Here is a 25294-nt window from a genome sequence, read left to right on the forward strand (position 1 = left end):
CTATATCAAGGGCTGCAAAAATAAGTTTTGGGGGTTTGCAACCTCATGTTTCAGATACTTTCTAACTGAAAATCTGAGAATATGTGATTCTGAAATAACTATTTTGTAAGGATTAAAAAAAAAAAAAAAGCATTTATAGATGTCCTAGTGGAACAGAGCAGCTCATCTGCTGGGGGAATGCACATGGGGAGGAACACTGTGCTGTGGTTAGCAGCACAATTCTAGAATGCAGAATTCAAATCCATTATAATTTTCTCTAAAGCTGAATAAGTTTTAAGAGCTATGAATTGTTATTTTAGCCATTCTCTGATTTAACAAGACAGCCTCAATCTTCAGTAATGCAGTGTTTGTAGTTTGAATTTATAGGATACTAAAATATGCTATGATAAATTTATGAATTATTCAAGAATAAACTCATATACCAATACTATTCACAATTACAATGGAATGGGAAAATGAGAGCAATCAAACAAAACAGAGGAGGAGAGAGATTCAAAACCTAGACAAGTAGAATATGCAGAGAGAGCTCAGCACAGTCAAATGATAAAATGAAACAGAGACATGCTTGTCTGTTAGCAGACACATATATTTCTCAGATTAAATTGTAAGCAATCTCAAATTGTAAGCAACTTCAAATTCTAAACAACTGGAAATGAAAAATGCTAAAGCTTACTTGACAATGGATAAAAGATACCTAATTGCAACTTTTTTTCTAGTAAAAAAAAAATATTCTTGATAACAAATGCAGATGCATGATACCATGAGTACAGTATTCTCAGCTACTATCAACTCTTCGAAAGGGTAGATATCTGCAAGACAAGGGGAAATTGTTCTAAGTTGAGGGAGGGAAGATTTAGGTTGGATGTCAGGGGAAAGTTCTTTACAGAGAAAGTGGTGAGGTGCTGGAGCAGCTGCCCAGAGAGGTTGTGGATGCCCCATCCCTGGAGGTGTTCAAGGCCAGAATGGATGGGGCCCTGGGCAGCCTGGTCTAGCATTAAATGGGGAGATTGGTGGCCCTGCATGTGGCAGAGGGGTTGGAGATTCATGATCCTTGAGGTCCCTTCCAACCCTGGCCATTCTGTGATTCTGTGATACTATGTTGGTAGTTAGCTGTAAGGAAGTAGAGAAAATGCACAGAATAGAAATGATTATTATTAACATTCTGTGAAAAACAGATTTGTGAGTAAAAATAAAAAGGAATACAATACTGTGTGTTATCTAGAAAGTTATAAGGAGGCTTGTGAATGACTAAGAATGTGGATTCCAATAAATAACAGGGATTATAGAAGTTGGCAGACCAGCTTTCTTCTGGGGATATCTGATAGGCACCAAGAAAAGAAAGATGTAGGTAAAAAACAGCAGCTATTCTGATAATGAAATTTTCTGTTTGATCTCAGAAATTCTCAAGTTTTTCATTTACTTTATGTTCTGCTAACAAATACGTAACTGATTACATTATTATAGCTACATTTTCCTTTGGTATTTTTTTTTTAAGTGCTCCCTTTGTTCACCTCAAACTGTAAATGCCAGTGGTGATTTCCCTCTGTCCTCTTTCAGAATTCTGGAGTACTTGATGTGTAACCAGACTGGCAGTCACAGTTTTCAAAATAGAAGATTGTTCAGAGCTATCAGAGAACCATTTTACAAAGATTATACAGAAGAATACACAGACCGCACTGATTCTGTTTATGACAAAAACACCAAGCTCAGGAATTTCCACAAAAATTCCCAATATTACATATTTTTGGAAGAACATGGGGAAGAAAATGTTGGGTTTGGCCAAGAGCTCAAAAATCCTCAAACTGAAGACATGCAGGCCTTTGACAGTCATTATGACTATCTTGTCTGTGGAGGCAGTGAGGATGTAATATGCACTCCAGAGCCTGATGAGTTTAATCCCTGTGAGGACATAATGGGATACCAGTTTCTGAGGATTGTGGTATGGTTTGTGAACTTGCTGGCCATTGTAGGTAATGTTTTTGTCCTTTTTATCCTTCTAACCAGCCATTACAAACTGACCGTACCACGCTTTCTTATGTGCAATCTAGCCTTTGCTGATTTTTGTATGGGGTTATACCTTCTCCTGATTGCTTCAGTGGACCTCTACACCAGATCAGAATACTATAATCATGCTATAGAGTGGCAGACAGGGCCTGGTTGCAACACAGCAGGTTTCTTCACAGTCTTTGCTAGTGAGCTTTCTGTATACACACTCACTGTGATCACCCTGGAGCGCTGGTATGCCATCACCTTTGCCATGCGTCCCAATCGAAAGATTCGCCTCCGTCATGCTTTGGTTATCATGCTGGGAGGTTGGCTTTCATGCTTTCTTCTAGCCCTTTTGCCACTGGTTGGAGTCAGCAGCTACAGCAAAGTCAGCATCTGCTTACCTATGGACACTGAAACACCAGTGGCTGAAGCCTATGTTGTCTTTGTTTTAATATGTAACATTATTGCTTTTGTCATCATTTGTGCCTGCTACATAAAAATCTATACCACTGTGCGAAACCCTCAGTACAAGTCAGGAGACAAAGACACCAAAATTGCCAAGAGGATGGCTGTGTTGATTTTCACTGATTTTCTGTGCATGGCTCCTATCTCATTCCATGCCCTATCTGCTATCATGAACAAACCATTGATAACAGTCACTAATTCCAAGATTTTGCTGGTACTTTTCTACCCACTCAATTCTTGTGCCAATCCATTTCTATACGCTATTTTCACCAAAGCTTTCCGAAGAGATGTATTTATCCTGCTGAGCAAGTTTGGTATATGTGAGCATCGGGCTCAAGTCTACAGAGGTCAGACAATCTCAGTCAAAAACAGCAGCGGCTCTTATGGGCAGAGAATCAGCCGAGGGTTAGGTCAGATTCTTACAAGCATCCAAGACCCAGTCAACGATTACCTTCCTGCTATGACAATGCAAAACCAAATTCTTGTGGAAGAATGCAAGCAAACTGAGCTATGATGTCTCAAAGTCACACAGTCACAATTTTGTTGACATGTTGTTGTGTACACAGTAAATTGAGTGAGAAGTGCATGTTTTCTCCCTATTTTCCCTACCCTACCCTTGTTGTGGCTGATGTACCTTCAGAAAGACAACTCTTTCACTTGAAACTTCTTGTCTCACATTCATACCAGTATAGGTCACAAGATCTGTTACAATTATACTGCTGGAAATGGATGGGAAATTTATATATATGTATAGGAAAATTAATGTATAGAAAAAGACAGCAACTACGAAATGTACCCTTATCTAAAGAAAATAGGGAAGGAGACCAAGCATAAAATGTCAGGGAACTTTTATGACTGAAAAAGAATGTAGTTTTATAGATAAAGTTATATTTTAAGATACTAGTTGGAGATCTCAAATGGCAATTGGCTATGTGTCAAATGGTTCAGTTTTTTTCTTCTAAGAGCAAATTCCTAAAACTTCCACCTGAGCTAAAATGAAGCAGATTACATCTGCCTCTACCACCCTGACATGCAATTTATCAGTTTTTGGTTTAGTTGGGTGAATTGCAAGAAGAAGCCTCTTCATATTGCATTTATAGTGATTAAAGGCTAATGCCATTGACTTTACTGCTATCCGTAACCGATGATAAACATGGGCATTTGCCCTTGTGTGTTACATAAAATCTCTTTGTATCAGTTTCTCTCACTATTTCATGAACCTAAATAGGAAATGGTTTAGTCTGAACTTCTTCTGAAGATCAAGTCAAGTTAATGATCTTCATATTTTTTGCTTTCTAAAACCTAAGATTGTACTAAATTTTCACACCACCTCATTCTTTACCTAACCCCAGTACTGTTTGGTCTGAACATCAGGAAGCACTTCTTCGCTGCATGTGTGGCTGAGCACTGGCACAAGTTGTCCATAGAGGTGTGAAATCTCCTTGGAGATCTCCAAAAGTCTCCTGGACATGGTGCTGGTTGATCCTTCTTGAGAAGAGGTTAGAGCAGACGGACCCAGAGGTCCCTTCCAGCCTCAACCATTTTATGATTCCATGAATCTGTCCATATTTATCATTACAGAATTGTAGGGGTTGGATCTCTGGAGATCATCTAGTCCAACCCCCTGCTAAGACAGGTTCCCTACAGTAGGTTGCAAAGGAAATCATTCAGGTGGGTTTTGAAATCTCCAAAGAAGGAGACTCCACAATCTCTCTGGGTAACCTGTTCCAGTGTTCTGTCACCCTCAAAGCAATGAAGTTTTTTCTCATGTTTAAATGGAACTTTCTGTGACCATTGTACCTTGTCCTGTCACTGGGCATCGCTGGAAAAAAGAAACCTGGCGCCATCCAATTGACTATTTAGGTATTACACTAAACACTGTACTGCTATCCATACTTACCTCTCCCTCACATGGCTAGAATGACTTTCCTTCTAGCACTTGCTGTGCTAAGCTTGCATCTACACTTAAAAACAAAACAAAAAAAAAAGGTGTATCCTGCCTTCAGGCTACTTCATGCCCTTCAGGTACTGAATTGAAGGCCAACCTCTAACACCTGCAACAGGTCTTAAGAACATCTCTGTGCTCTGTGGGGAGACTTATATCTGAACTTCATATCATTTGCAGTTCAGTCACATCCAGGACATGGCCAGTTTATGTCTGGCCAATGTGTTCCTGCAGCTTAGGTGCATACTCTCCACACTGTACTTAAGGAAGTGCAAACTCATACCAGGAACATCATGCAGACTCTTGCTACAGTGAAGCACTAAACCATTCTTCTGTCACAGTTGCTGCTAAAAAGGGTCAGATCACAGATGAAACTTGGCCATGCTCAGTTCATCCGCATGCAGTAGCAAACATACTGTGGTATGGCACTCTATGTCTCTTGCAGACATGAAGACTCAAGGTAGAAGCTACTTTGCATCAGCTTCCTTAACATTTTTATGAGGGCTGAGTGCCTGGCCCTGCCAGCAGGATCAGACCCATTCTCAGCCAGAGGTAGAGACTAGCTCTGTTGGACTAGTACAAGATAGCAATTGATCATTTCATCCATCAATTTGGAAGGCCTGTCACAAGAACAGAGAATACTTAACGTATATCCACCTTCAGGTAGGTATTTTAATATTCCATTTGTAATATCTACACTATCAATACTATTTTCATGGAATTAGTCTTTGGGGAACAGTGATTAAACTGACCAGACAGCAGTTGGATCTTCTATAGTGAGAGTTAGTAATATTCAGACAAACATAATAGCAGAGTCCTTTCAAGTGAGCTACTACAGCCAGTAACTGCACGATTGTGAATGCCATGTACTACTTCAGTTCAAAAACATTTTGATTCCATACTACTGATTATGAATACAAGCTGCTTCCATGTGCAGAAACAAGCACCTAGATTCATCAACAATGTGACACGGTCTCATAAAAAAATATTATGTCATTGTTAAATCCATTTTAAAAAAAAATTGCATTACTGATTGATTTACCTGCCTATTCTGGGGAGGAGCATGCTTCCACATTTTCATTTTACTTTCAGCTGTCTTGGAAACAGAAACCGCTCTGTGGCCTGGACTCAGCAGGTGATAATCAGAAATGCAAATGTAGCTCCTTATTGCACAGATTCTTCTAATCTCCTAAGGCAAACACCCCTGGAACTGTTGTTTTCAGAACACATGGCCCTGTCCAAGAGTATACGAAGCAAGTTATAAGATGCAATTCCCTGCCCTCAATTCTACTGTACTTCTGATTCTGGAGTAGTCATTACAGGGAAAAAAAAGTTACCCATCCATACTTTGATGAGTGCCTTTCACTTCAGCACCTAAGACAATAAGTTCCAATGAACATACTGTATATTCATGCTATAAATTTCATATGTGCTAGGGTACCAGCAGGGAAAAAATCCCAGCTTCAATTGTGGTCTTTTTTTTTTTCAAAAGAGAAAAGACGAAGTTGGTATTAATTTAAAAAATATTTTTTAAAACTACCACAGATCACTTATTTCAAACTTTTTAAACTTTACCTTAAACTAAACCAGAAGGTTTATGTCATGAAAATTACTAGGACATTGGAAAGATGTGGTGTGTTGGACTGATTGCAGAATGCTTTTGAATTAATGCAGTCATTTGCTGTTACTTTTGAAAGATACGTTGTTGAACTTTTTTAACCTCCCATCTCTGCATATCTATTTTTTGTCAATTGAAATGAAAGGATTCTGTGATACTGCCTTTATGAACAAAGTTAGATATTTTTTGTCTTGTATAGTCTTTATTGTGTTAAAGCTGATAAGAAATATTTTAAAAGCTATGGGAAACATCCAGGCAGTAGACTTTAAATAATTTATTTGCCAGATTTTTACCTGTAAATAGTTGTATCCTATACAAATTTTCTCACATTTCTGCTCTGATCAGCTCCTTCAGCCATTCTGATTCTGCTTATATCCTGATGTAATACTTGCTATTTTAAATGTCTCAGCAAGATGTACTATTTCTGGTATGAAGTGCTTCTTTTTTCCCTCTAGAATACTTCAGGAATAACTCAGAGTTTTGGAATAAAATGTTTTGTTTGAAACTGTAAAAGGCCCAGAGAGCTTTTCTGAAAATTTTAAGCAATTTTTCCTACAGAAGTAAAGAATATTTCTCCTGAACTTAGCCTCATTGCTCTGCTTGGCAATTGCATGATGGATGGGTGTACTTAGGGTAAGCACAGATGCCTGCCTGACCTTCTATGCTTCTCTCACCGCACCTTGTTAGCAGATCACAATCAGGATTTTGGCACAGACAGACTTTTAGACTGTTCCATTACAGCCATTTGCTGTTGTGTTCAACCAGATCCTCAGTTCAGACTGCAAAGTCATCTTTGACTGCACCTTCCTTCATCAGGCCTGATCATAGTGCCCTTGTAATTTAAAATCCAGATGAGTGGAGAGCAGCACCATTCCAGTTCACACCACCTCAATGGATCTGACCTCACAGCTCAGGTTTACACCTGAGCATCTGCTGCAAGGACCTGGCTGTCCTCTCTCAAAGCCCCGCACAGTAATGGCAAGAGTCACAGTCTTCTGCGCTTGCCCAGAATTTCAGATGGAGGAACAGAATGTAAAAATCCAGTTTGTGGCAGAGAATGCTTTTATTTTCTCTGCATAAACTTCTATGATTCTGTTTGCAGGCACTAGGAAAGATTTCTTCATTCACAGAGTGAAGAAAAAAGCCGCAAAGCTGAGCTGCGGCCTTAGTTGTGAGAATGTTGAACTTTCTCTGAGCAGTTTAAACTGTCTATAGCTGACCTGTATTGCTCTTCTTTCTCTCCATCTGAAGACAGACGCATTTTCCTCAATAAGCAGACAAGATGCCACCCACTGTGTGTCAGATACAGTCAAAGTAAAGCACAATCTGCTGTGGAATCTTGGAATCTGAAAGTAATACAAGTAATAAAAAGTAAATTTCAATGCACTACCACTGTATTTTGGCTTATTAACATAAATGAAATGCACTTTCATTTCCTTTCTTGCTGGATAATTGATATACTTAATGCACACAGCACAGTCTTCGGAAAATCTTGAAAAGTGAAGCTTGATTTGATCAGACTATAGTTACATTTTAAAATTAACAAATCCTTCCTTCCAGGTTGCTTGGTAGTAGCAGTACAATCTCTTGGCTTGATTTTCTGTTTGTTTGTATTATTTTTTTCTTCCCTAGCAGATGCCTGGTATCTTTGATTTAAAATCACTCGGTAATCGTATGGCTTCTGGCTAATAGTTAAAGCTGAGGTAAGGCCCAAAATCAGTTGGACATCTAACCACACCTCTTTGTTGAGCACTCCTTTCTTGGTAGTGATTTTGAAAACATATGCTGTACTGCACTTTGATGTAGGGTTTATGGGCTAAGGCACAAGATGTGAAGGGCCATTATCATGCCCTGGAACAGAAGGTGGTTAAGAAGTCTCAGTGACGCACACTGAGATATTCTGACATCATTGTAGACTTCTAATTCATACTGGTCCAATAATACATCTATATCAAAACTGAAATACTTTTTGCCTGTTTACTTCTATTTGGCCCAACTTACTTTTGTATGACTATAGAGATGTGAAATTCAACAAAAAGGAGACTCTCTGAAGTCAATAAGTAGAGCATTTTGTCAGTAAAACCCATCCGTTTTAGCTTCCTTTTCCCATTCTGCACACACCAAGTACACACATTCATAGGAATTGCTACAGTAGTTCAAATTATCTCAGGCCCTCAGATTCAACAGGATATTAATCCTGTGGAAAGCTTTAGTTTTTATAACTTTTTAGTCTTATTTTCCACCCTAAGAATAATATCTATTTACATAGTAAAAAAAAAAAAAAAAAAGTCTCATAAAATACAGCAGAGAATCTGGAACTCACTTGGGCCATCTTAAACTTGCTCCTTCCAAGAGCCCGTCTTCTACATTAAGTCACCTTCAAACTTACTCTGCTTCTTAGGCAGAACAGCATTCCATACTGTTCTGATTATGTAGAGTGCCAAACCTTTTAAGTGCCATCTGAACCCACGTCTTTACTGCTGTACACTTGTGTGGTTCATCTGAAGCTCATCCAGCTTCTTAATTTGTTAGATAAAGAGGGGCACACTCACTTTGGTTTTTAGATATTCATTATGCTGTGATGAGGACAAATGGAGAAACTTTGGATTCTCTGTTTTTCTTTCTTTTCTAAGAAATGAGATCTGCTATGAATATGAACTTCATTTGTTATATATATCAAAAAGCTCAATAACTAGTTGCTACAATGGGACATTTACTTGTGTATATTTTATACATAGAGACAGAGACAGTGATACTTTTCTAAAAAAGAACAACTTTACTGCTAAGAGCCTCCCTGTTCCAAACTCTGAGGCTGATAAACTGGACTGCAAAACTCATGCTGGTTCTCTGAAAGCTGAAAGACAGCAGCTTTTCCTGGGAAAGCTAATAGTGAAGGAAAATGACAGCACTCCGTCTGATGTGGAAACAAAGCTGAAAACCCAAGTAGGAACGCAGTTAGGTAAACAAAAAACCTATCACCCAAAATCCTGAGGTGCTGTCTAAATGTCTGCCCTCTCCATGGCCTGTTGCTGGCTGGTACATATAGGATAGCAGTGAAATACCAAGCAGCTTGATGGTTGTGTTTGTGCTGCATGTACAATGCTGTTTGTAGTTTGATTGCAGTCAAAAGAATTCCCTAAATCATACACAGATTACTGCTGCTGCCTAGAGGGAACTGTGGAAACAACAGATCAATTCTTTTTAGCTAGCTATTGACTTCCAGTGAAATCCAGTAACTATGTGTATTTTGATCAAAAAATTAGAAGGGGCGGCTAACACACTGGCTGATACATTTTTCTATTAAAAGAAACTGGATAAAGTTTTTTGTTCATTATATATACTTCTCTTTGTACAGCTAAATATATTTGCACTCAGTTTTTATAAGAGGTCTGGTTACTTTATTCTGTGTTCTCCGTTTCCTTTTTCCAGAAGCTCTTTAGGTATCCTTCCCCAACCATCGAAGAAATCCTGTGCTCTGTATGAAGAACCTCTTAACATTTTAAACATATCTATTACCTAGTTTTTCTAAGCTGTATGGCAGCATACCTATAGACACCTCAGGGAGACTTTAGAGATCTATTTAAAGGTATGACATTAGAGCAACTTGATCTGAAATTAACAAGTGCCCTGCTTCCTCTCTGAGCCCTTCCAAAAGTAACTCGTGATGTATGCAGAATTGGCTGCAACAGGAATACATTTTTCTTTAACCAAACAGCTTTCAGCATTAGCATTTCATCATCATCCTTATTGAGCAATTCTTTAACTCTGTGAACACACAGGAAAATTTACTAGATGCTGCTTTAATGCTCATGGAGAATAGTTTGCCAGAAATATTATTCCCAGCACCAAATTTTTTATTTTTATTTTTTAAACTTGATAAAAGCTCCAACAAGGCAAGCCCAGGGAGAAAGAACATCCAAAATTTGACTTTTCTAATGGGAAACCCAAGATAGAACAAAATCTACGAGAAGCTCCACAAGATGAAAACTGCGATATAACACTGTACAAAATGCTCTGCTCCCTAGAGCAGTTTCTCAGAAAACATTACCTGTAGAATCTGAGCAGACCACAAGGAGTCAGGCAGCTCCTCTGAAGGGAAAACTCTGTGAGATCTTCAGGTGCTGCTCAAGCAGGACACAAAGTCCTGTCTGCAGGAACCTCATGGCATGATTCCTAGGAGAAATGGGAACACGCCTTTGGAAAATTGAGGAAGCAAGGTGGTTTAGTAGAAAAGATCACCTTTTTTTAGTCCAAACCGTTTCCTCCATCATTAACTTACGTCTGCTAGGTAGGATTTACTTACGTCACCTTGGCTTTAAACCCTGCCTAGTACTGCATAGACCCCTGCACCTTGAGAAACAGAACCCCAGATCTCCTGGATTCCAAATGTGTCTCCTCTTCCACATGTCCAGAGGACTTGTCTGCAGTGCAGTTGCTTTGTATGGCACTTCTAGCAAACTAAAAGCATTTCTAAGTAGATAGAATCAGGCATCTACAGGTAAGAAATTTTGTGGTTGTAGGTTTTGTCTACAATGTAACAATAGGCTTTGTTTCACTTGTTACTGAAATACACTTTATTGGACTAGATATTTGCTGTGTTCAGTTTCAGTAACTTTCTGTACAAAAATGAACTGTATTTTGTAATTTCTGTACAAAAAAGAATGAAAATGTGTAAACCAAATGCACACAGCTGCATTTTTAAAAAAATAATTTAAAAAAATAAAGTGCTAAAAGGTACTTAAAACACTTAAAACACCAGTATCTGTCTTTAGAGAGCGGATTTCGAACTCCACAAACTAATGGGCAACTTGTTGTCCTCTGGAAAGCAAAGTGGAAAGCAAATTTTTCAGCATTTATTCTCCCTGAATTACCTCCAGATTATCCTTTTTCAAGTCAAGCAAGGACAGGCATTTCATACCATGTAAAAAGATTTAATTGCACAGGCACGTCACACAAAAGTAAGTGGAAAAGTTTGCCATAAAACTACTTTTCTGATTGTTACACAGCCACAATAAAGATAAAAAAAAAAAAAAAAAAAAACACAAAAAAGTCAAACTGCAGATAACCAGATGTCGTCACCCCTGAAATGGTTTTGGCATAATCTCATTACTGACAAAAAAAGTACTCTGAGGGAAAACTGACATAACCTTCTCTGACTGTAAGCAGCAACACCTACAGACTTGAACCAGACTTCTAACAGACAGAAGTCCCAGCAAAAAATAACAAACAAAAAACCTACACAAAACACTAACTCTGAATTTAATAGATTTAAGACAAGTTGCAAGGGATAATGCCTAGTTAAATTTAAATGGAGATACGTTAAAGGCTATGCTAACCTCCTAATATTTTTATCCTCATACTTCTGCAGTTAAAGAATAAAGCCATTAAGAAATCAAAATACCGTTTTTCCAATCAGTGTAAGTACTTGATTTTACCAAAACATAACCTTGAAATGCTTTGCTCCTGCCACCTGCAAAAGCACAGTTAATCATGAATAACAAAATAAAAAAACAAACAAGAAATAAAAAAAAATCCACATAACTTGAGTTTGATCCTAATTTGTCACTGTTCTGCTTTTCATTCTCTTTTGATTCGTCTTCTTACTTTTTTTTTTTTTTTTTTTGCCAAACCAAAAGGCCTTTTTCAAGGCCTGTGTTTGTTGTTTGTTTGTTTGTTTGTTTTTGCACAACTTTGACAGCAGTGGTAGAACACAAAATTACTGATGTTTATTCAGAATCACCTCTGACTCCTTTCAAAAATGATTTTGAGTTCAAAAGTCAGATTTAAAAATAAAGCACGAGTGATGCTGTCTCAATAAACTGTTGTTAGCCAGAACCGAAGATATGTCAGCTGCTTGCATTAGAAAGCAATTCTGTCAAATCAGTTTCACTGTCAAAATCCTCACTATCAGTCTGTTCTCCTCCAACAACTGTGTATTTCATTCCCAGTATCATCCTGCATTTCCATCTACAGAAGTGGTATTCTGTATGCAAACCAAGTTATTCAAACAATCTTGTCTCAAAACCTAGGGCTCATGTTACCATAGGGCAATAATTCTTATAATTACAGATGTCTGGAATCAAGATTAAAATGTGAGTTTTCATGTCATTCTGATTATGTTAAATGGAAAGCCTACAAAGCAAACTCAACACATAGGTAACAGAGAGGTTACTCATGTTACAAAAATTAATTCAGATTCTTCAGTAAATTCATTAAACATCAGATATTAAACAAATGCACACATGCAAGATACTAAATGAAGTGGCAAACATTTTTAAATAACATCTTTAATTAAAGTTTTTGCAAAGGCAAAATATTAAACTTAAAATAGGTCTTAGTACATCAAAATACTAAGTTCTCTAATTGTATTCCAAGCATGGCCTTTGAAACATAATATCCTGTATATCACAGAGGAGCAACCTTGATCTGCAATTGTACAGAATGAATTTTACAAACATAATAAATATATTTACCCCCTTACACATAACAGTATATGTACAACAGCAGTTGACAATAGTAGCTCAGAACAGCAAAAAAGGATATTCCCCCACTCCATATTCTATTGGTACCCTATGCACTCTGGAACATGTCTCATTGAATGACTGTACATTTAGCTAACTCAAGGTAGTTCATCCTGTTAAAAAAGCTCCTTTTGTTCCACAATGTCAAATCCGCCAAATAATAATTAAAAGACACATTGCATGAACTCCCTAAAAAAAGTAGACAACAGGGAAACCAATGGACTGTTTTTCACACATTTCCCAACCAATCAAAGCAATGGGAAAACAAGACCTTAAATGCCAGACATCAATACAAAATGATGTGCGAGTTTCTTCATCTTTTATAGTCATTACTCTCAAAGTCTGAAAATAATTCTGATTTCAGGTGTGTGTGGAACAGGGCAGGGGGTGGCACGCAACAAACCCCACGGTGCTGTGTAAAGCAGCCCAATATCAGTGTGCATTATCCTAAGAATTACTCTTCACCTCCTGAACATCTTATTGCAGTTGATGGGGAGCTTTTGCGCTGGGAAGAATTTTTGACCATTTTGTTTTAAAAGGATTCTTTGTTTCTGTTTTTGTTTTAAACAAACTGAGGAGACTGAATCAAAATGCACTTTACTTAACAAGGTCTCCAACTGCTTCACTGGAATTAAGAATTTTTTCTCTGGCAATGCTTTATGGTGACATAATTACTGCTAACTGTCACATGGTGGAATTATTTTCACAGACTTGGTGAAATTTACATTAGCACTTCTATTCTGCAGCAGAAATAGAAAACCATTTGTAAAAAATTCTGTTACATGACAACATGTTTTTTACCATTTTCTAGAAACCATGCTACAGAATCAGGTATCATAATCCTGGAAATAACTCAGACCACAATTGCTACTTTAAATTGCATTAAGGAAGCTGAATGAAGTTCAAATGCATCTTGTAAGTCTAATGTAGGAACAAGGAGTACAAAGCCTCAAAGAAATCTTGTCACTAACCAGCAACTCAGGGGGGATAAAAATCATTATTTTATTTAAATAGTCCAATATAAAGTTCCTTATGTGACTAAATTTTCTATTATCTCTTTAAAAGAAAACATATTTGAACATGTTTTCAACTTAGATGTTTTTAAATGATTGCACACACTAGAACCCAACAGAATTAGAGCAAAGAAGTTGCTTTTATGATTGAAGCACTACAGGAAATTTACTCTTTCAGGAAACCAACAAACAAAAAAAATCTGTCATACTGGCAAAACAGGCATTCTACAAACCAAAAAAGCATAAGAGTACCAATTTTGCCCTGTTGCTCTGCAAGTTTCCATCAGTCATCATGGTTACAATTATGAAGTTATCTTTCCCCATTTTTTCTGTCATTAAAAGGTGCTCCATTATCTGTGCAAATTTTAAATAAGTCCTCTTGAAATCATTATTTGTTTCTGTAATACTGAACTATTTAAAAAAAAAAAGTAAACAAAAATAAAACAGCATCAAAAACTATTTCCAAGGGAAAAAAAAAATCATTTATGAACTATGAACATGGGAATCCCTTGCCCTCTGAAGGAATGGTTTCTGTCGAACCTAGTGAAATGGTCTGTTCAGTTACATTGTTAAAACCATGATTAAAGTTCAAGTACAATAGTAAAATTAAGCAAACTACATTCTTACAGCAAGCTGCTACAATAAAATAAAATTAAAACATGCTTTTTGATTTAAAAAAGGAACACTTGATGTAGAAATAAGAGCACAGTTTGGTATATTTGTGTTTGACTGGCTTACAGAAAACTTCACAGGTACTTGTATTTGAAAGTAACAAAACTTATTTGAAAAGCATATCATACAATTAGCTTGCAAAAGAATGCAAGTTCAGATAGCTTCAGACATCCTTCGGAACAGCCTAAACTTGAGTTACCTTTAAAATTCTGCTATCCCATAAAAATAAATAAAAAGGTTGTGTAGCTTCTAGTATGCATAAGTGGGTAAAAAAAAATTCTAAGACGTTATGAAAACCAAGTGTTGTCCAAGTAATCTGGGTTCCAATAGTCTCATCAGGAATCTATAGCTAAAGGGATTTCTTCCTTTCGTTGGTTTAGTTGTGCTGTTAAGGGAGTTTTTCTTAAGTCCACTACTTAAGACTCACTGGTAATAGATTTGGAAAAGGAGAAGGAAGGAATTAACGGATACAATATTGACTTCATCTCATTCGTACACAGAAGTGTCAACAGTGGTACAAATAATAATAATAACTAAAATATCTGCTTTGTTCAGAAGAAAACAAACACCAATCAGTCTGAGAGACCCGAGCCAAAAATGTACTCTAAATAATGACATTACAAAAGAATGAATTAGAACAAAAAAAAAATTAACTTTTCATAAAGCTTATGTATGTAAATGGCTTACAACAATCATATGGCTCGAGGCATGACCTAGAGGCAGTTTTATTCTTTATCAATGAGAGCAGAGATATACAAAATCACAGTAAAGAAACCCTCTTTGGGGGGGTATTTTGGAGTACTTTGTTTGTTTGTTAAAATACTACTGAGACTAAAAATACACTTCAAGGCAAGTAAATCAGAGAGAATGAAAATTAGGGCAGTGCTTATATCCTGCTAAAATATACCTGTGACTTCATTAAATAATGCTTAGTAAGTTTCATTCTCCAGAGTGACAGAAAAACGGCAGAACTTATGGGTCAACTGTCTGCTTCTGCAGGTCTTCCTCAGTGTAACAAATAATGTCCACTGTGTTCTTCTTATTGCCTTTCCAAGGACTCAGGGGAAGAAAAGTATTTGAAATGGTGAGCCATGTGGACATTCTCTCCTCAACAGTTTCTCAGGTATAATGCCCATTTCCTTTCCTCATTCAAAAGGAACTGCATTTCTGAAAGCAGAATTTGTGAGAATATCCAATGTGTGAAGAAAAATGTTCAGTTCTCAGGAGAGAAGGGGAAGCAGAGAGAAACGACCTTGTTGCTTAAAAGAAAAATTATCACAAAACCACACCTCTGGAAAAGGCATATGACGAAGTGGCCACACAAGATCTAGAGCCTCTATGATTTTCTTTTAACAAGTCAGTCTACAGACACTTTAATATAATTTGTGTTCTCAAAGCCGTGCAGCTCTCCTCATGAAATTACATGCCACCTGGAAACTTCAGAGAGATTAACTACTACAAGTAACTTACGGCTACACTTTTTAGTAAAGCACATCTTTGATTAAAAGAGCTGCAGCCAGGATTTTAATAGTTTTAAAGTTACTTTCCATATTAAAAATTTAGTGGATGTCTGTACTACGGATGTAGTAAGTAGGTGAAGGAATGCATCTGTTGTGTGATTACCTACACATTTGATTCAGAAATCCTCCAAAAAGACTTTGAAGAAGTCAATGGAAGCTATATTATTTGTTTCAGTTCAGTGATGCTGAAACCACCACCATACAGCAAGAATATAATTAAAAAGTTAAGCAGTCTGATTTGGGGGGCAGGGGGAGCCCAGAGCTACAGGTGCTTAGTATTTAAAAAAAAAAAAACAAAAAAAAAACAACAACAAAAAAAAAACAGTCCTAAATGAAAATTATCACTTATATGAAATTAAAATAACTTTGAAATATAAATGATCATTTTAACATTTTATAACTGCTAGGAACAACAACTTGCTTACGGGCAACTGAACTGAAAACCACAAATAGATATTATAATTAATGAGCATATCAGAATTAAAAATATTTTCCCTATACAAGTTATTTAAAATTTAACACCTTAATTCTTACCCTTCTGTACAAAGCTTGCACACAGTCGAAGTAACATTCTGACCATCCTCACTACCAAAAGGAAGTGTTCAAAGCAAAGATTTGTACACACAATAAGCATTTTCAGATTAATAATCTATCACAGGGAAGAGTTCCTTCAATCATTGGAAGTATTTTAAAATCTTAAACCATGGGAAGAAGGGGGGGACAAAGCCTTACATGCTAAATACCAGCTGTAGGTACCTGTATGTAGAATTGATAATTAAGGTATTCCTAACACACAAAACCAGCTCCCAGACAATGCTATAGCTGCTACAGTCCATGGCTTGCTCATCTGAAGTAGTGTCTTTGTTGCCACATTTTACCTTTGTTCCAATACTTTTGCTTATGCTTCATGTGCAGAAACACATTTTGGTTGCAGAATATGTCCAAGTCTCAACCTTTCCTGCTTTTGAACATTTTTTTCCTTTTACAGGGAGTTTTTGTTTTGTTTGTCTTAAAAACTTCACCATTCTGCATCCCCAATGGCTTTGGAAAATACATAATCTCTTCCATTAAGATTCATGATGCCATCCTTGAGATGAAATTTCCATTTGTTTTTACTTCTATGGATCTAAAAATAGGGAAAAAAGTTGAAGTCTTACTCTGCATCAGAAATAGGCAGTAATGCATAAACTATATAGTAAATTACATCAGCAAGAAAAATGAAAAAAACAATTAAACAACATTACCAAGTTACTACAAACATACTGAAAATCAATTCTGCATTTAGCCATAGAGAACAAATCCTAATAATAGATCTAGCAGTTTCAGCTGCATTTGTCAAACCAGGTTAAAAAATCTCACAGGAACTGCCAAGAAACCACGCAAATTCAAAGGCATTGTAAAATACAAAGCATTTAAAAGTTTTTAGAGATAGTTGGAAAGGAAACATGAGAAATATATATCAACTTCTACTGCTTTAATAAATTAGTTTGATTACAACATACCATGAAACTCCACTGGAAAGACAGATATTTCTATTTCAAACACTGAAACAAAGAATGATGTTTTAAACTTAGTCCTGAAGGAGTCCAACACTAAGTTTATTCTTTGCTTGTGCTGTCTAAATTCCTTTCTACCTGCAAACTAGTTTGACTACTTCATATACAGATAGACAGTAGATGTATTTAACTTTCTACCTAAATTATTAGAGTTTGACACTAGGATTTGGAATGTTAAGAACTGTTTGAAAGACAAATGGATTATTTAAAAAGACTTCAGTCTGAAAATCTTTATGTTAAAAAAAATGCATAAGATGGCATAGCTGGTAATGCATATATCTGTTAATCTTATATTCTATAGTTTGTTCTCAGTGGTAAGTCATTTTATATGATTTACATTCCTGCTCTATCTTAAAGTGTCAGGTGAGAAAAGTAAGATCTCCAGATGGGGATGATGGAACGAAGCTGAGTGCTCAACACACTCCATCTTCAACTTCAAACTATACAGTCTTCTCAATCAAAATACTGAGTATTTAAGGTGTGCTTTGTATAACAAAAATTTGTAAGATTAAGCTGGGTGATCAGTCCAAGTATCAACAACAACCCAAGAAATTCTAGAACAGAAAAAAAAAGAAAAGAAAAGAAGACATTCTTCCTTGCTCCACAGTGAGTCCCTATCATAATGGTCAGTGACAAAATTTGGTGTTCAACTAGTCGATCTCCAGAGCCCCTACAATTCTACGATGGTAACGGATCCTCTCTTTATGATACATCTTCCCATTGACGCGAGATAAAGAATAAGCAAGAGCTTTAAATTCAGTATAAAGACAGAAGAATATTTTAGGATTCTCTTTTTTTTTTTTTTTTAAGTAAAATATACTGTAAGCACAGAACAAATACATCGTGCCATTAGAACAACTAAGCAATGGGAAAACAAATTTAGAGAGAGGATCTTTCAGAGAGGTGAGATACTGTCCAAGAGAAAGAAAGATCACTGTAAATTTTAACAGATCGAACACAAAAGTGTCAGTAAGCAATAACTCTCATGAACTGTTTCCAAACTAATAGTTTCTGATTATAATCTAGAAGAGAAGGATGGCTAGCTTGCAGATACTGCCTTCCTCAATCTTGAATTCTTTTTGAAATATGAAAGTCCAAGCAGAATGCTGAAATAACTGAAGATTTTTTACTCAAGTCATTCTTTGAAATGTAGAGCTTTTTAATTCAACAGTGTTTCTTCTGCTTTAGAAAGCATCCTTATTCTTCGCAGTCCAAGTCACCTCACAGGAAAAAAAAAAAGAAAATCTACTACCTCAGTAAAGAAAAAAGTGTCCAAGAGCCTTTGGACAAATATAAAACAATTTCAAGATGAATGCACATAGACTCAAGTATTTTGGGGCAAACATACAGAAATAAAGTAGTAACTCAAGAGAAGACCAGAGAGTTCAGTAGAACTTAAAGCAAAATAAGCAAAAGCATTCCACATTACCTTTTCTGAAAATAAAAATTAAAAAAAATGAATAGCACAGAAAGAACACTCTCCTCTGAAAAGTATACAGTCATCAAAAAGAGGAATTTTTAGTGATCAGTAAACAATTTTCTACTAAGTCTAAACCTTGATGGCTACTACTTTAATTTACGGCTACAGTAAACTACAAAGCTTACTTATGATAGTTCACTTCTCCAGAGCATAGATGACTGATCTTTTATTAAAGATCACAGATAGTTATGAAGAAGAAAAAAATTCAACCAAACTTTTCTAAGCTTTATTCAGTACCACCAAGTCTAGCTAAACAGCATCAAACAAGTAAACAAAAAAAAACAGCTTTTATATAAATGACAGGTAGTTCTTGCATTAACATTCACATAACCTTTACAGATCTACCTGTACTAGACAGTCACAAAAGGATACTTCATCACTTAAAAATTATGGCTTGAAGGAATAAGACAAATTAGAATACTTGCATGTGTTTTATATTTTACCTTATCATACTGACACACAACAACATTTTCTGTATCAAACAGTTCTTGTCCTTCCTCATCGCTCACATCGTCTTCACTGTTAAGAGGCTCCTGAAAGAAATACATGGCAAAAGTTGCAATGTTTAGTATAGTTACAGCTGTTATTTAGATTGTTCATGCCAGACCAGGCTACAGTCTGTTGGCATGGACCTACATAAGCATTGGAGGTGCAAAGTATTCAGCTTTCCAGCAGAGGGCTCATATACATTTTCTTTCTGCCATCCATAATACAAGGGGGATGTCCTTACCAATTTCAGTGCCCAATTTCAATGTTCAGGACAGATTATGAGCACAGCAGTCTTTCATCATCACATCATATGAAATCACTACACACCACAATCACTTTCATTCCTTTATTCTAAAAGTTCTAGCACTTGCAATGTCTCTTCACAAAAACTTATCCTTACGTGTGTTTTCTTTTTTTCTAAAGCATCTAAGCAATGCAAATAAAACATTATTCACATCTCTCTACGTTCCACTAGGAATAGAAACTCCAGGACATACTTATCTTTGTCTTATGTACCACAAATGGCAACAGATCTCAACACAAGCAGGAAGTTTGCAGAGGAGGAAAAAAGATATTTTAAGATGATGCAGAGATAGGTAAAAATAATTTCTCCAGATACAAATATTTTTCCTTAAAAATAATTTTCAACTTTTTGTCTTTCTACAAGTGGCCTTTCCTCCTCAGAAGTCTTCCAAGTTGTGTTATTTCCTCTATTCATTACTATTTTTCTTTAGACCGGTGCATGTCTTGCAAGATTACAAAATGACGCCACAAGGGTATTTACAAGCACTATTGAACTGCAAGCCTCATTTCTCCTTCCCCACGTGACCTTCCCACCTGTACTTAAGAGGATTGTCTTAAATCTCATCTCTAAATTGGATACCTCTTCTAAATCATTCTCACTCCTTTCCTCAAGCACCTAACCTCTAGTGTTTGTCAAAATAGAATTCTGATGTACTGCATTCTATGCAGTATGGTGAGAATGCTTCTGCAAAAGTTTCTTTTTTTCTTCTTCTTTCTCTACCTCATCTAAACAGCAAGTACTTCAAATCTTAAAAAAACCACTAATAAATACAAAATGGCTTTTCTCAGGTCTTCTGCTTAATCATTATCTTCCCACCTGCCACCTGCCCCAAAATATACAAGCTATACTAAGAAAATGGAAGTGAGAGAAGAAAAAGGTGTACCAGAGTTCCTAATATCAATTACTGTCATAATTAAGTTTTAAAGAACTACTCAACTCATTAACTACCTGCTGATGAATGCTAGAAGCAGAAGTCATGGGGAGGTCTCTGGCACACCAATGATGAAGCCTTAGCATATTAAAAAAATCTATACAATACACAATATTGAAGCATGATGAGCCATACTTACTAAGGCAACTGTTAACACATTCAAGACTGACATCGGTACCAATCAGTATAATGGAAAGGGACAAAACTTCTAACAGAAAAATATTGTTTGACACAACTCTAGATGTATTACAAAAAAACCAGTTTAACTCCTTGGTAAAAATTTTAAGTTCTACCAGCATATATAATGCATGGGTGATAAAGATGGTGAAATGCTACAATGTTCCTCATACTGGGATTTTAAATGAAATCTTAAGATAACTAGAAAATCTGCAGAAAGCTGTGTAAGTGATCCAACAGTTCAAAATGCATCTTACAGATAGATTTAGGGACTACAAAGTTTCCTGCCAGAAACTGTAATAAAAGTACTTTCAGCTTATTAGCTTTTTCTTTGATGTTTTTTGGTGCAACAGAACAAAACTCAGTTAGAACCACTGCCTAAAGTCCAAAACCAAGTAAATGGAAAATCTAAACTAAACACACAGTATTATTAAGCAAGCTACTAAGAACATTTGCTCCTAATCTTAACTCCAGACTTAGTTAAATCAAGGTCAGATGTATTTTTAAAAATGTTTTATAATCAAATTTCATTCTCAGGCCCCTTCTAGCATGATATAAGGCAACCTAACAGTGAGAAAGGTGCAGGCCACATCACCACACCTATTTGTTCTCTCAGTATATTAGAAATACATTCACCTTTTGTCATTCCTCCTACCACCTGGTTTTGGAATACACTCTATCCCAAATAGAGTTGATTATTTCCATTTGCTTATGAAGGATTCATAATATCAGGGCTGACCTTTTCATACCATCATCTTTAAAAAGGCACTCATCACAATTAACAGGTTTTTTTTGTTATCCCCTGCCATACCAGCTGCATTTCAAGGTGCTTTGATAATACACAGTTTCTACACGTCAGTATGGGATATAAAGAAACTACAGTACACAGACAGCACTGATATTTTCAAGATTATGGGAAGAGAACATTCTTTGAGGATTACAGTATTTCTTTAAGTACTGTGGTGAAAAAATTAAAAATGAAATACAGGCATTCTGCAATCTTCTGAAATGATGTTAATTTTACCTCTTCAACCTGGCCATCTTCACCTCCATCTTTTTCTTTGTCCTCCTCTTCATCATCATCATAGTCTTCTTCCTCATCTTCTTCTTCTTCAGATGATGTGTCTCCTGCTCCATCAACTTGGAGAACAAGTGGTGCTTGTGGTTGTGCCTGTTGTTGCTGTGGCTGCTGCTGACCAGCTGCAGGAATCTGTGCTTGAGCTGCTGTAGGGGCAGCCACTGTTGTAGGTATAACTTGAGTTTTATTTCCTGTAAAAAGGATCTGCTGAGGCTGAATAATCACTCCTGTCTGCTGGGGAATCCCTCCAGGAATTGGAGCCAAAACCTGATGGAATAGTATAGTGATTGGTAATACACCAGACTACCAGAAGACAATGAAGCATATACTGTGGTGGACTTATATTTAGGGATAACCCTGCGACAGCATATCAATCTGACTTGGACTAATTAGAGAAACACGTTACTAATACTCCATCTATATCAGACAGGAAATTAAGTCCTCAATAACACAGCTTCTCTAATTGCTTGGTACTTTTCTGCACTCAAATTCCAAGCACAGTGGAATAACGTTTAAACTCAAATAGGAGAGTATTTTAAAAATTTCTTTACAGAATACTTAACCTGAAATTTTATTGTTATTCATGTCTAAGCTGCAGAACTGTGACACAATAATAAATTCAATGCCTAAACAAATTGGATGCACAGTTGACCTTGTAACTGAACAAAAATCCTGGCAATAAAATCTACTGTATTTAGTAATGAAATGTCCAGGTTTGGTGCGGGGTTGTTTTTATGCTTTGGGTTTTTGTTTATTTGTTTGGGTTTGCTTAAAGGCATTTTCCTCTACATGCTCTGCAACACAAAATCATTTAACTGACCAATACATTCGTGAAAGTATAGTGACTAAAATTGTGCAAGCAATGTATATGTCATTGGACTCATACAAAAGCAATTTTAAACCAATGCTAGTCTGAGTCTTGCAAGGATAAAAACGACATTTGAAACAATATTCCAAAATATTTAGTCTTTGAAAACATCCTTAACACAATCCTTTTTTAAATATACCACTTCCGTCTCTGTATAAATGTTTAAATTTGACAGCAAAAAAATGCAAGCCCATTTAATAATTTCTATCAGGTTTTTACTTTCAAGTGTATGTATTAATTTATTTTCTTTACCTGCTGTATAACAGGTGCTTGTACACCACCAGGCTGCATTTGTGGTATGACCTGCTGCTGTAGAACAACTGGCTGCTGTGGCTGAATGATATATTGAGCTCCATTTGCAGTTCTAACTACTTGGAGGATCTGGCCTGTAGTAAGATAAATAAACACCAAATTAATCAAAGAACAGATATCTCCATTTAAAATTACCTTAGTTTAGAAGGCTGTTTCCTGAAAGAACACTGATAACATTTAAAGAGCTTTGTATTCTGTTTTCACCCATTAAAAGATACTGTGCTATAGCAGCTGTGCCAGAAAGGAAGCATTAAGTAAGACTGTTTATCATTGTGAAGTATGCAAACCAAGACTAAACCTCTAAAGCAAAACAGTATTTCAAGTATTAGTTTCTACTTCCGAACATACCTCATGTTTTCTAAGATAAATTACATAGGCAGAGTACAAATGAATCACAGAACAGCAGGGGTTGGAAAGGACCTCTGGAGATCATCTAGTCCAAATGTCCCTGCTAAAGTAGGTTGTACAGGAAAGCATCCAGGCAGGTTTTGAATATCTGCAGAAAAGGAGATTCCACAACCTCTCTGGGTAACCTGTTCCAGTGCTCTGTCACCCTCACATAAAACAAAGATTTTCTCATATTCAAATGGAATTGCATCCCAGTCAGTGCCCACCAACCCTTTTCCTGTTGCTGAGCACTACTGAAAAGAATCTGGCATCATCCACTTCACTCCTACCCATTAGTTACTTTTAAAAATCAGTAAGATTCCCCTCTCAGTCTTCTCTTCTCTGGGCTGAACAGCTGCAGATTACTCAGCCTTTCTTCATATGGGAGATGCTCAAGGCCCCTCATCATCTTTGTGGCTCTCTGCTGGACTCTCTACACAAGTTCCCTGTCTTTCTTGAACTGAAAAACCCCAGAACTGGACACAGTACTCCAAATTTGGCTTCACCATGATGGAGTAGAGGGGGAAGAACACACCCCTTGAGCAGCTGTCCACACTCTTTTTATTGCACCCCATAATACCACTGATATCTGCTGGCTCATTGTCTACCTATTGTCCACCAGGACACCCAGGTCCCTCTCCTGACCTCAGCAGAGATCATTTCCAGATAGCCAGCCCTTATCCTTCACTGGTGTTTGTTGTTACTCCTCCCCAGCTGTAGGACTCTGCACTTGCCCTCATTGAACCTCTTAATATTCCTTTCCTCCCAATTCCTCAGCTTCTCTAGATCTCACTGAATGGCAGCACAGCCTTCTGGTGTGCCAGCTACTCCCCCCAGCTTTGTATTATTATCAGCAAACTTGTTGAGGGTGCACTCTATCCCTTCATCCAGGTCATTGAAGATGATGCTGTACTAGGCCCACTACCAACCTCTGGGGAACAGTGCAAGCTACAGGGTTGCAGATAGACTCTACATCACTGATCACAATCCTCTGAGCTCTGCCAGTCAGCCAGTCCTCAATCCACCTCACTGTGCACCTATCTATCCTCCACTTCCAAAGCTTAACTACGAGGATGTCACAGGAGAGCATGCTAAAAAGCCTTGCTGAAGTCAAGGTACACAATATCCACATGAATACCTACCAAAACAAGAAGCACAGGTAGTCACATCACTTTAGTTTTATCCAATGCTGTGGTATTTCCAAGATCTAGCCAGATGGCATCCCCCTCCTGGGACTTCTGTCCCTTTGATAACCACATTATAGGAAATCCTTCTGTACATAACTGTCTTTACAAATTCAATATGTAGCTGTCTTTCTGAAAAGTCTACCCTTATATTCATTATTCATTTCTCCTTCCTTTTTCCACAATACCTATATTCTGATCTCTATTTCTTTAACTAACCTATAGCTTTATTATTTTACACCTCTTCACAAAATGTGTTGAAGGCTCGCATGCTTGTACAGCTGGCCTCCAACTCTGAAAAGGGGGAGCTAAGGTATATTCCAACATTCTCTTTACATTTCTATTCAAATGAATCAGAAGAAATGACATTAGACAATCCTTAACTTTAAATATTTCCCTAAAGATTGATTTTATTTTCTGTTCTCCTATCAGTGCAAACTACAAAAATTTCTTTAATGGGTAAGTAAATCTGAAAGAAGGAAGGAAATACAGTTCTGCAGGCTATTCTACCCCCTCCTTAAAGAAAACATACTACAGAAATTTGCAGCTGAAGAAGAAAATAATAAGCATAACAGAAGTAACAATATAATACTCTTCTAAAGCACAGATGTTCTTCCTTAGGAATTAGAAGATCTTACATTTCTAGAACAGCTACACGTTTCAATTTCATTCCAACCATGTATTCATTAAACATTCAAATGCATAAAGCAGGGAGGTTAAGTCCCAGATGATTCTGAGCAGACTAAGTGAATTACTCTGGGAAGAAAAGCAACTGATTCTAGGAA

The 25294-nt window shown here is 36.8% G+C and overlaps 2 protein-coding genes across 2 annotated transcripts in view; one reads left to right on the forward strand and one right to left on the reverse strand.

The window, feature by feature from the left end:
• TSHR (thyroid stimulating hormone receptor) overlaps positions 1-6582 on the forward strand; it is a 50315-nt gene extending 43733 nt beyond the window's left edge. Inside the window, exon 10 of the mRNA XM_048949383.1 lies at positions 1558-6582. Coding sequence (XP_048805340.1) covers positions 1558-2968 — 1411 coding nt within the window. The 3' untranslated portion in view covers positions 2969-6582. The remainder of the gene's footprint in view (positions 1-1557) is intronic.
• A 7235-nt stretch (positions 6583-13817) lies between these two features.
• Positions 13818-25294, reverse strand: part of GTF2A1 (general transcription factor IIA subunit 1) — a 29291-nt gene continuing 17814 nt past the window's right edge. Inside the window, exons 6-9 of the mRNA XM_048947567.1 lie at positions 22879-23012; positions 21705-22025; positions 19223-19312; positions 13818-16869 (exon numbers count right to left, since the gene is read on the reverse strand). Of these exons, the coding sequence (XP_048803524.1) occupies positions 16762-16869; positions 19223-19312; positions 21705-22025; positions 22879-23012 (653 nt within the window). The 3' untranslated portion in view covers positions 13818-16761. The remainder of the gene's footprint in view (positions 16870-19222; positions 19313-21704; positions 22026-22878; positions 23013-25294) is intronic.

The sequence above is a fragment of the Lagopus muta genome, chromosome 6 (genome assembly GCF_023343835.1).
Source record: "Lagopus muta isolate bLagMut1 chromosome 6, bLagMut1 primary, whole genome shotgun sequence".
Lineage (NCBI taxonomy): Eukaryota > Metazoa > Chordata > Aves > Galliformes > Phasianidae > Lagopus > Lagopus muta.